The 12,566-nt window shown below is 44.2% G+C and overlaps 1 protein-coding gene and 1 pseudogene across 1 annotated transcript in view; both read left to right on the forward strand.

Moving 5' to 3' along the window:
• Positions 1 to 247: 247 nt before the first annotated feature.
• CD247 (CD247 molecule) overlaps positions 248 to 12,566 on the forward strand; it is a 76,649-nt gene continuing 64,330 nt past the window's right edge. The window contains exon 1 of the mRNA XM_060133978.1: positions 248 to 320. Within this exon, the coding sequence (XP_059989961.1) occupies positions 263 to 320 (58 nt within the window). The 5' untranslated portion in view covers positions 248 to 262. The remainder of the gene's footprint in view (positions 321 to 12,566) is intronic.
• Positions 9,258 to 10,231, forward strand: LOC132515859 (heterogeneous nuclear ribonucleoprotein A3-like; annotated as a pseudogene).

Below are 12,566 nucleotides of genomic sequence, written 5' to 3' on the forward strand. Positions count from 1 at the left end.
AATTCAGACAGACACACACTCGCCTACATGTGTGCACATACACCGCCCCCCCCCCCAAACCCTCAAACCTCCAGAGCTTCCTGCCTGTGAACCGAAAGGAGGAGTATGAGTTTCCTGGCCCTGCTGGCAGGTGCCTTCTCAAAGGCCCCATCGTCCTCCACTTCCTGAGGAGGCTGCAGCCAAAGAGACTGCTTTTCTCTTCTTCTTCCAGTCACGGCTGCCTCGGCCTCTGCCCCCAGGCACCATCCTGGGGAAGGACAAGATGAAGTGGATGGCGCTTGTTACGGTGGCCACCCTGCAGGCACACTTCCCAGCTACAGGTAAGGCCGGATGTATCGGATGGCAAGGAACTTTTTGGAACCCTTTGTGCGTGTGTGTCGGGGGTGGAGGGAGGTAGCCGAGGACTGGTGAGGCGCCAGTGTCTCCTTTAAACCCTGCCCTTCCCAAATCAATGAGCAGCTGAGCGGGGAGGGTCCGGCTTGATGCAGGCATCTGCCTCATTAAGGCCAGGCTGGGCATCAGCTCAGAGCCAGCTGCTCGAAAACACACCTGTGCAAAGTATGGATTTTTCCAGTGACAAAAAGAGAGAGAAAAGTCTGTGGTGGGGAAAGGATGAGGAGAAACTGAGGCAGGCCCCATGTGGACAAGAAGAGAGGGAGTATTTAACAGAAGCCGGGAGGGACCAGAAAATGTCAGCCAGGCCATGTTTCATGCTGAGGCACTTTTCTAGTCTTTATGTATTCTTCTTTCACCCCCCTGCTGGCTCCGTCACTCAGCCCCTTTCCTTCTTCCTTTGCCAACAAAAAACATTGCATTTGTTGTTGGTTAGAGAGGGTCATGGCTGTGGCCCTGGCTGACCTGAAACACCTTGATGGGCCAGAGACTGACTGGGTTAATGAAGGAGGGAAGTGGCCTTCTTCAGGGTCTGTGTCTAGGCTTAGCTCTGACTTGGCTGTCTCTGTACCCTACAGCCAAGGGCTGCCTGATGACACACCCATCCAGGCTCAGTGACGAACCCACCGCCTCTTGCCTCAGGCAGCTCTCTGTCTGAGGCCATAAAGCCAGAGATGCTGACAGAATGTAGGGGACAGATGAGAGGATGTGACTTGTTAAGTAGCCACCACGAGGAACAACCAACCAACAAGAGAACCTACCCCTCACTTCATTCCAGCCCTTAGAGTCCGACTTTTCTAGAATCCTTTTACCCTTACCGTGTTTTCTAGCTCAGATAATAAGAAGAAGTGAAAAGAAGACAAAATGGACTGCCTCTGGGCATTGGCATCCTGGCATTTTTTACAAAATATGGGACAAGCTGTATTTGAATCTAAAGAAACCAGGAGAGTGGTCACAAACCAATGTCATTCCTCCACTTGACAGCATACCTCGGTGTGGGAGGGAGTTTGGCGACAAGGGTGGGAGGGCAGGAAAGGCCATTGGCACTTTTGTTCCTGCCAGGGAACGTGGCACAGCTGCCGCCTAGCACCTCGGGGGTTTCGAGGACTAAGAAATTGCGGGGTTTTCTGTAAGATCACAGCTCTCTTCTCAGAAAAGCCTTCTTGGGTATGAGTCACGCAGTGCCATAGGTAAGAACACCAGGGCGAGCCCAGAGCAGCCCATCCTCGCGTGCAGGGCACAAGAGGACCCAAGATGCCAAAACGGCCTGTGAATTCAATGACTTTAGAGGGAACTGCTGACAGCAGTAGATTCAGACCTTGGGCTTCAGGTTTGGGGGACGGCACTTGGTAGATAATTCTACCATGTGAAGTTTCCTCAGGGGTCTATTTGTGTTGGGTCTTGGGGCCAAGGCTGGGGCAATGGAATTAGATGAGAAAATAAAAGCTGCTTGGGTGCTGGTGGCTGCCAGGAGTGGTAAACAAAACCCCACCCAGAAGACAAGATGGGGGCCATGCCCCATTTCCACAGAAAGAAAAGCCTCAGATTCATCTTTCAATGCCACTTGCTTTGCTGGTGTGGAGATTGAAATTTCAGCTATTTTTAGATAAGGTTCCTGGACAAAAGTTTTCCAAAGTGTCCTAGCCCTGTTGAGGGAAGGCTGGGGAGGCTTAGAGAGGCCTTTAACACCGAGGGCCATAAATGGCGCCCGTGTTGGCTGAGAAGACACACTCTGTGATTTCCTTTGGAAGAAAGGCTGCTGACTGACGGAATTCAAGTTGAGGTCTTCCCTCTTTTCTTGCTCAGTTAAGTTACTCATCCCCGAACCCTTTTAAAGCACCTTCTTTTTACTAAGACTTTTCCATTTGCATTTTCTTGCAAATGCCCAGATCATTAAGATCACGGCAAATAACGACCCAGTCCGTCTACCTGAGGAGGTCTCCCTGGGTGAGTCTGCCAAGACGGTCAGCCGAGGCTGGAAGAGGTTAAGATGGCGTGTCTAATGGCATGGGCAGACTTCTGCCCGCAGAGCCCTCGACTCCTCAGTGCCTCTAACTCCCTGCCTCACAGTGGTCAGTGTGACCTTGGTCCTTCCTTTGTAAGGAAATGCAGCTTTGACACAAAGTCTCAGGAAATGCATGCTTGTAGGTGTGGTGGGAAGAGTCAGGCCAGTCACATTGCTGCCAATTTCCCAGCTGTGCAACCTTGGGCAAGTTACTTAACCTCTCTGGGCCTCAGTTTTCTCACCTCTAAAGTAAGAATAACCTTCATTGCAGAGCTGTGGAAATGAGAAGTAAATGTTATGTGCCTGATATGTACTAAACAGTCAATACATGAAAGTTGTATTAATTATTACATCCTGGCCTGTTTTCTTGTTCTCATTATCCGGGGACAGGAAATGGAAACCCATGTTTAGGATTCTTAATTTGCTCTTGATTGTGTTGTAAAGCAGCACTGGGCATTTCCTCCATCTGTTGAAATGCAGTTCATCCTTCTTTTGGTTTCTGAGCAAAGCTGTAACAGCTCAGGAACATAGCAGCGATCCCTCCCAGTGGTGGACCCAATTGTGAACAAGCATCAAAACTTTGCTGGGTCATAGGATGAGCATTACAGCTACCATTTCTATTTTTTTGAGCCACTTATTCTGTAAGGGATATTCCCCCAGAGTGAAAACATGACTGACAATACATATAAGTAGTTAGGGGGAGCAAATTAGAGCACAGCCCCCCTGGTCATCACTGGTCAAGGTGGCCGTCCAGAATTTGCAGCCAAACGGTTGGTGTGGTGGATGCACAGTGACCAGGGTATTTAAGTGAGCACTCCTCGAAACCAGACCTTTGCTTAAACTGCTTGAAGCTGGGCTTGAGGGAAGCTTTTGTGTGATGCCAGGAAAAGGTTTTCATCGATGGCGTTTCCACCAATGGTTTATTTTGACCTCTGGTCATCTGGCTCTGCTCATCCAGATGACCTGCTTCATTTTCTACCTTGGTGGTTCTCAGATTTGCTGGCCTGTTTACACATCTGCTGCGGCAAAACATGCCCCAGAAACGGTGCTGGGCAACTCTTGTTCAGGTGAATGACCACTGCTGAATTTATTTTAAAATTCTTTTTATTTTTGCCTTTGTCTTTAAAAAATTAGATTTAATTTTTTACTGGATATACACTTTTACTTTCAAGAATCCCTGGGCACTGTGTCTTGTTTTATTTTGAAGGATTCAGGCACCGTTAGGGAACTGTCTTGCTTTAGAGTTGTCCAAACACACACTCTGTAATCCTTTTTCTCCTGAGCCTTATTTACCTATGGGTCAGCTAACTGATTAAATAAATAGCAACGATAGTTCAAAATAAATTTCTTCTCTGCTTGGGCCAGGGCTAGTTCTTATTAACATTAAAGTGACGGTAGATTTAATCAATTTGAGCAAACATAAAGTCCATTTGGTTAAAAAATAATCAAACTAGTCATTTGATCTGTTAATTGAAACAAAACAGTCAGTTTAGTCACTGCACATACATAGCCATTCCTTCCAGTCTCAAACACAGTCTATGTTTTCTGAGGGAAAAGACGCTTCAGTCTTGCTCAGGGATGTGTCCCAGCACTTAGCATAGTGCCTGGAGCAGAGATCACGCGCAGTAAATATTTGTTGAGTGAATTGAAAGGTGGGTGAATGAAGGAAATCTAGACCTTTCCATGTGATTAAATTCACTTTAATGGTTTATGGAGGGGGGTTGTATATTGGAGTGGCATTATTTGGACCTTTCTTCTAGAGAACTTAGCATTAAACAAAGTACTTTAAAAAAACACAGAAACTAAGCTGGTGGAGGGGACAGGGCAGTTTGAGTAAACAGATGGATTCAAAATGATTTACAAGGACAGTTTCAGACAAAATCCTACCGTTGTTAAAATTTTCTGGTTGGACCGTATGAAATTTCCTATATTCATTTATTTGGGACCTACAAAAATGATAATTTCATATGATTCAACTAACACTATATCTTGAGAATTAGACAAAGAAAGATGCTCATTTTTCTGATGTGGCTTTAACACTAGGGAAAAGCAGAAAATAAAGAAGGCTACCACCGTTGGAGATTAACTAATGAATTAATAAACTAATGAAAGGCACCAAGGAGAAAAATAAGAGTTTGTGGATTATAGCATAAATTGCATTCAATTGCCCAACTGCTTCAAAATATAGAAAGAAAAAAAAGCAGGATATCTAATCATTATAGTCCAAATTGGTCTAAGTTACTAAGTAAATAACCCAACTAGCTATCATTTTTTTTCTCTCTCTTAATTTGAGGTATTTTACCCAAAATATCATAAAATCAGAGGAAGTTATAAATTTAAAAAATATTCCATTCCAGTATTTTTGTAAGTGTTTAAATATCTTTATATAGTTGTTATTACAAAAACAATTTCAAGTGCTTTTTTTCCTTAATATTTTATTCTGAGCATCTTTTTTGATACTTAGCCTTCATGATTGTTTCTAATCGCTATGTAAATGTCCATAGTTTATGCATCGTATTTTCTTTACTATTTCATTATTGTTGGACATTTGGGCTGTCTCTAATTTTTGTTATTATAGCTAATGCTGCAAGAAAATCTTTACATCTGTAGCTTTTAAAATTTCTTTTGAATTACTTCCTTGGGCTAATTTCTCCAGGGCTGACAATTAAAGTAATAGGTTAAAGTAAAGGAACATTTCACAGGATACTTTAGACTTCTGTTGAAGTCTAAACAGTTTTTCTGTCAAGGAAAGAGAGTTTTTTCCCTAACTCTCTGACCATCTGCAAGTGTTTCTTGTCTTTTCTGGAGCAGGCGATAGGGTGGAGGGAGAGAGGAGACCGTGGAACCAGAAAGATCTGGATACAAGTCCTGATCTGTGGCCAGTTGCCTACCTTCGGAGTCCCCTTCTTCCTCTGTGAGATGGCGGTAACCATGTCTACCTCATGCAGAGCACGGTGGAGCGGAGATACTGCTCGGAAGTGCCTACACACCAGAGGTGCTCGAAAAGCAGTAGTCATTATCATGTGTGCCTCAGTTTCCCAACTTACAAAATAAAGGATATCATTTTCCCAGTGGAAGAAAGTGGAAACCCTGGTACTAACATGCTTTCTTTGTCTTCCCTTGTCACTAAATTGCAGTAAACTTGGGCAGGAATCTCTTTAGTTTTCGCATCTGTGAAATGAATTGCGTATGGTCTTGTAATTACCAAGTTTTCAAGAACGTTTAAGTTACCTAGCCTCCCACCCCACTGGTATTGGCTCGTAGAATTAGGAACCTAAACTTCATTCTTCCCTGAAGCTCCAAATAAACAATAAACTTAAAACTTAAAAAAAAAAATCCGGACTTCCCCCTTACCACAATATTTTTAACTCTCCAGTGGGAGCCTCTGTTGCGAAAAATCCAAGGACAGATTCTAACATTTTCTGCCTTGTCCCTTATGCTTGTGCGTCGGATGCAGATTTATGGCCACACAAGGACTTTGTTGGTGAGCACTGACTTGAAGAGAAAGCAAATTGAGGTCTGAAGCAGCTAAACTGCAGTGGTGGAAATGTTAGGAGCTTCCACTGTCCGCTTCGGTTGCCTGTTATGATTTGTGCTACTCAGCAACTAATTTGCAGGCTCAAGGGGAAAAAAATAAATAGAAAGCATTCAAACAAGGACAGGCAGGATCCTCGCTGGTCCAGACCACTCTTCTGTTAGTACAGTCGTCCCTTTATATTTACAAAATGCTTTCCAGCACCTTCATAACCATCCAATGGCAAGTAGCAGAAAAACTATTGATTTTAAGATTCTCTTTTTATAAACAAAGAAAATGAGGTTCAGAGGTTTGGTGACTCGCCTCAGAGTAGAACCAGGCTCCGAACACGGTTTCTCTGATCCCTTGTTCAAGGTATGTGCTCTCGAATGTTCTATGCAGCCTGTCTACCAGGCCTGCTGTCAATTTGCAGTATTATACATCAGAAGACTGAATTCTGAAGCAGATTTTTGAAGGTATTTCCCCTTAGTAAGCACGTATTATGATTTTCCTCTCAATTTCTGAAAAAATAATTATTTTGATGCTGAATATTCTCATTTAAATATGTTTTTCTGCTGAGTATGAAGTATTTGGTTGTTAATATAGAATTGCATTTTTCTCTGGCCTATTATTACAGTTCTGAAATCATTTTCTCCCCAATTGGTAAAATCCATATTTTCTGTTTTGCTCTTAATAAAATATACCTATTTTGGAGCTTTTCTTGAGAGGGACCGGCCCCTTTCTGTGCGTGCAGGTACCGCCCCCCGTCCTCTCCCCCACCAACCACGTTATGCATAGGTGGAACTCAAATGTGTAAATTAAATCATATTTGAGAAGACTTGATCCTAAATAGTAGCCGTTAACCAATCTGTTTGGTAAGAATGTATCTTCATACAGGGTGTAAGGTTTTGTGGGGTGAGGTTTTCTGAAAGAATAGCGCACTATTACACACAGATGCTGGGTTGAGATTTGTTTTTTTATGTAAATCCTCAAGGAGTGGGAGAATTACCTTTAAATGACAAATATCTATAATCAATTCTTAATTTCTTTTTTGTTTTTCATAAATTTTATTTATTTATTTTGGGCTGCGTTGGGTCTTCGTTGCTGCACACGGGCTTTCTCTAGTTGTGGCACGCAGCAGCTCAGTAGTTGTGACTCGTGGGCTCTAGAGCACAGGCTCAGTAGTTGTGGCACACGGGCTTAGTTGCTCTGCAGCATGTGGGATCTTCCCGGACCAGGGCTCGAACCCGTGTCCCCTGCATTGGCAGGCGGATTCTTAGCCACTGCACCACCAGGAAAGCCCTCAGTTCTTAATTTCTTATGTCAGATTTTAGCCTTGAGTCCACTTGCATCTGCCTGGGCTGAGCCCAGGGAGTGCAAACCCTTTTGCTGTTGACTGGAGCAAAGCAAACCAAGATAAGAAATCTGATGCTCAGGGCAGAAGCATTAAATTGCCAGATTGTGAGTATCGGTGGCTCTTAGTGGGGCCGCTCCCCAAGCTGACTGGGAGGAGGGCTGGGAAAGGAGAAATCTCTGAGAGGTTCTCCAGCTATTTGCAGGGCTGCTGGGTTATAGGTGCATTGCCTTTGCCAAACCCTGGAGTTGGGGAAGATGGCTCAGAACACAAACCAACACGACTATTTAGGATTAAACAAATCACCACTTCTCTCTGTCGCTGTAGATACTAGAAAGTCAGCTGTGTGTTCCTTCATTTCACCAGGTCCCCAGCATGAGATGTTGCACTGGCTCGAAGCCATCATGTGAATGTCGGCCCTGAGTTAGGCCTGCCTTTTCCTCATGCGGGCTGGGAGTGGCAGTGGAGGTTTGGAGGGAGGAGGTATTACAGGCAGAGTAGAAGAGACAGCCTGGGGGTGGGGCGGGGGCTTTTGATCTGAAGCTGTGGGAGGCAGACTGGCCAGAGCAGCGTGCTCCCAGGAGAAGGCCGCTGAACGGGGGCTGCAGCGTGGGACCAGCCTGTGCCCAGGCCCCGTCCTGTGAGTTATAGCTCGGCGCGGGTGTGGCACGCACATGTGCTGGTGTGTGTTTACCTGTGTGCTCTGCTGGGGGTACAGATGCCTGTGCCCCAGTGTGCATGTGAAGGTGTATGTGAGGCTGTGTGTTTGTGCACGTGTTCCAGTGTGTCCCAGCGTGTGGGTGCATTGTGTGTGCGCCTGTTTGTATGCAGGTGGACGTGTCTTGAGTCTGCAGGTAAGTCTTTCTGTGTGCACCAGTGAGTGGCTTTCTGTGTATAATGTGTGCATTTAAGAGGAGGATGGTGGCAGCAGGACAGCTCTGTAGAAGGAAGGGCAAACATTGCTTGAGCTTAGAACTGGCGAGCTAGGCAGGAGAATGGCAGGGCTGAGATTTCACTGAGCCCATTCCAGGCATTCTGTGCAGAAGGGAGTCAAGAAAACTTCTGTCCAAGCTAGAATCTCTAGGATCATGGAGAGGTGGGAGCAGGTTCTTCACAGATGCAGAGACGTCTCAGGTCTCCCAACTGCCCTCAGAACTCTGCCATCTCCCAAGTAAGCCTGCTGTCTTTCTTTCTTTCCACCTTCCTCCCAGTTCCCTCTACTTAGAATGCCTACCCTACTCCCACCCTGACCTGTGGAAACCCTGTCTTCCCCTCATAATGACGTCCAGATACCTGGGGATCTCCCAGACCCACTGTTGACATTGTTACCAGCGTTGAGGTGACAAAGGAAGGTGGAAAATTGTTGTTCTCATAACTCAAGGTTAAAAACCCAACACAAATAGTTCCCTACGGTGAGCGCTTCTCAGAGTGGAGGCCCAGCACACAGAGTTTCAGGAACACGTACCCGTCAGCAGAAAATGTCACCAGCTCCCCAAATTCTCACCAGTTCTTCCCACGGTGGCCATCCTCTGAGTTTTGACTACAAGAGTCAAAATACATTTGATGCTTTTCTTTCTTCCTGCCCTCAGAATAGATAAGCAATTCAATAAGGTGGCTTGTGGTGACCTACTCTGGCTGTCGAGAGTTGGTATCGCCAGACTGATAGTTATTTTTAATATCTGGTTATTCAAACCATCTGAATGGCACATTTGCCCACAAGGACCGCCTTGCTCCTCTGTTGGGAAAGAGAGCGTGGAACTGGAAGGAAAAGGGAGGAGGTGCCTGGCAGAAAATGGTGCAAATGGCACATTTTTAGGCCTTACAGACCTTTCTAAGGCGACGAGAATTTACTTCTGTGTCCTGTCTTTTCTTCGCAACACCCAGTTGAAAATATGAATTAAAAAAAAAAAGTTTGCTGCTTTAAAATACTTCTTGATCTGCCGTTCTTGCTAAAGTACTTAGAATTATACATATCTTAGCACCATGGCCACGATCCAAAGGAACCAGCACAACTGAGAAAACTGTTCATTGGTGGTCCGAGTGCTGAACATTTTGAGAAGTGGGGCACACTCACAGACTGTGTGGTGATGAGAGACCCCCAAACCAAACATCCCAGGGCCTTTGGTTTTGTGACCTGCTCTTGTAGTCGCACGAGGTGGATGCGGCAATGTGTGCTGGACCACACAAGGCTGATGTGTGTGTGGTGAAGCCAAAGAGAGCTCTTTCTAGAGAGGCTTCTGTAGAGTCCATCTAACAGTGAAGAAAATTGTTCTTGGTGGTATTAAAGAAGATACAGAAGAAGTTAATTCGAAAGACTACTTTGAAGAGTATAGCAAGATTGAAATCATAGACGTTATGGAAGACAGGCAGAGTGGAAAAAAAGAGAAAATCTGCTTTTGTGATTTTTGGTGATCATGATACAGTTGATAAAAACTGTTGTTCAGAAGCACCACACTCTCAAGGGGCATAACTGTGAAGTGAAAAAGACCTTTTCTAAGCAAGAAGTGTGGTCTGTGGGATGGCAAAGAGGTGGATGTGGCAACTTTATGGGTCATGGAGGACACGCTGGCTGAAGAGGAGCCTGTAGTTGTGGAGGTAGGTGGTGGCAGCAGGATGACGGTGGATATCATGGATCTGGAGGTGATGGTGGCAACTATTGTGATGGTCCTGGTTATAGCCTTAGAGGAGGCTAACGTGGTGGTGGACCAGGATATGCAAACCAAGGTGGTAGAAATGCTAGCGGTGGCAGAGGATATGATGATTATAATGAAGGAGGATATTTTGGTGGTGGTAACTATGGTAGTGGAGGATACTATAATGATTTTGGAAATTATAGTGAACAACAGTAATCAAATTATGGGCCCATGAAGGGGGGCAGTTTTGGTGGAAGAAGCTTGAGCAGTCCCTGTGTTGGTGGTTATGGATCTGGTAGTGGAGGGGTGGGCATGGAATCAGAAGGTTCTAAAAACTCAGCAGAAAACCATTGAAGTTCTTAGCAGGAGAGGGTGAGGAGTCGTCAGGAAAGCTGCAGGTTGCTGTGAGGCAGTCGTCCCAAGTGCATTAGAGGAACTGTAAAAATGTGCTACAGAAGGAACAAGCATCCATAGTCAGAAAAGTTATCGCAGCTTAAACAGGAAAACTTCTTGTTCAGGACTGTCATAGCCATAATTTGCAAAAAGTGTAGCTATTGATTACTGCAATGTAGTGTCAATTAGATGTACATTCCTGAGGTCTTTCATGTCTTGTAGATTTGTCTTTTTCATTTCCTTACATCAGGTATATTATCTTGTAAATTGTGATAGTGGTAGCAGGAATAAAAATTAAGGAATTTTTAACTTAAACAAAAATAAAACAAGTCATCTGGTAAACCACTTGATTTATCAATGAGTAAATATTTACCAAGCACTTCTCTTGTGCCCCAAGGAGAACAAACGATTCTGTAGCTGGTTGGCCCAACCAGTGCACTGATGAGGCCAGTGTCTTGGAGATGGATGTTGAGTGATTGAGAGCCCACAGGTAAAAGAAAGCTTCCCTAGTTCTGTAGGTCGTGTTCTCAGGTTTTATGAAAAAGTCTTAATTTCCTTACAGGCTTGCTTCTTTATGGTCTGGTCTAATTTTCATCGTTTTGTGAGCCTGTGCTAATTTCCATGCTGAGTTCAGTAGCAAAGGAGGCGTATATCAGGAGATACCAACCAAGACTATTTTGAACTAGGCTAGAGAGCTTCAGAAATTCCCCCCTTTGATTTCTTCAGATTAGAGAGAAATCTTTGTCTTTTCTCCCACTTCACTATCAATGCTTCAAAACCCAGACCTATATAAAATACACAAATGCTTTCTGGACAAAATGAATCTTGTCTGTTTTCTTTGGATTTCGGTGGGAACAATAAAGATTGAGCTACAAAAGGTTGGCAAAGAGGCTTATTATTTTTCTTTCTATTAAGTGTAGAGGCTTCAAAAGAACAGCTCAGAAAGTCAAATAATTGTATCCACCGCAGCTCACCCATCCATCTCCCTGCTGACCTGGCCTGTGAAATCCCCTTTAAAAACTTGGCCAGCTCTCACCTGCCCATTGCAAATGCTGTATTGTTAAATGTTCCCATCCATAATTCCACAAGGGAGGCCGCTATAAAGCAATTCCTTCCATTTCAACAGAGTATCTCATCAGGAATAGCTCTCTGGGGTGAGGGGAAGGGTGCCTCTAATTTTCAAAGCTTTGTAATTTCATCTTGGAGAGGGAGGTACTTGGAAACCAAAAACGGATTGTGAATCAAGTTATAATCACAAACTCTTGCAATCCAAAATGGCCAGTGGGGAGGATGTGAAAGGGAAGGTTTGGAGAGCCGTTTTTTATATTCATGACAATTTCTTGATTTCTTTAGTTTGCAAAAAACACATCTGTTTGTTTCTAGCTGTGGCTGTAAACAGAAAGCCTCAGACTCAAAGCCGATCTAATTGCTGGTTGGTTTCAGACCATAGCTTCCTCAGAAAATTCCTGTCAGCCATTTTGAAGAGCACAAAATGGCTCCTCTGTGCCAAGAGATAAACACAGGATTTGGCTGCTACGGGATTTAAAAATTTGGGGTGGAATATTTTGCAGCAGCATTCAAGCCTGGAGTAATTTCAACTTAAAAAAGAAAGAAATCTAAGCTCAAAACTGGCTAATCATCTCAGATTCAGTGCAGAATGATCACCCAAGGAAGCAGGTATTGTGCCACTGGGTCCTCTCTAGGGAGTCCTCTCTATCGTCCTGGATGCTTTCCGCGTAGAGTTCCTTCAAGCCCATGGTCTTTCTCCAAGTTTGACCCTATGACATTATCTTTCTCTCCCATCACCTTCATTCCTTTTCCCTGATGGTTTTTAAAAAATCCTTTCCAAGGGAATATACAAATCACATGTAATGGGGTTTTGAATTACGTAAATTCAAACTAATGTAATACAAAAACTTAATAAGGTCTCAATTTATGTGCACTATTTACAATAATGTGACTCTGATTTTGTATTTATTCCTGTGAGAAATTAACTTGAATTTTACAGAATCATCAGGAACGCACCTCTCATGTAGTGTAACTACTTCGTAATCAGAAGGGGCCTGTGGTAATGTTGTGATTAGCAGAGGTGGGCATGGGGGATGCTGTCAGTGAGTTGTACTTTCAGTGATAAGAACAGTAGACGGAGCCTCTTGGGAAAGATTGTCTGTGGCCCAAAGATGTTCTGTGACCTTGCCCTGGTGTGACAGAATCACGGAATATATGAGCTGGAAAGGATAGACACCTTCAAGTTTTACTTCTGGATTTTACCAG

This window comes from Lagenorhynchus albirostris, chromosome 2, assembly GCF_949774975.1.
Source record: "Lagenorhynchus albirostris chromosome 2, mLagAlb1.1, whole genome shotgun sequence".
Lineage (NCBI taxonomy): Eukaryota > Metazoa > Chordata > Mammalia > Artiodactyla > Delphinidae > Lagenorhynchus > Lagenorhynchus albirostris.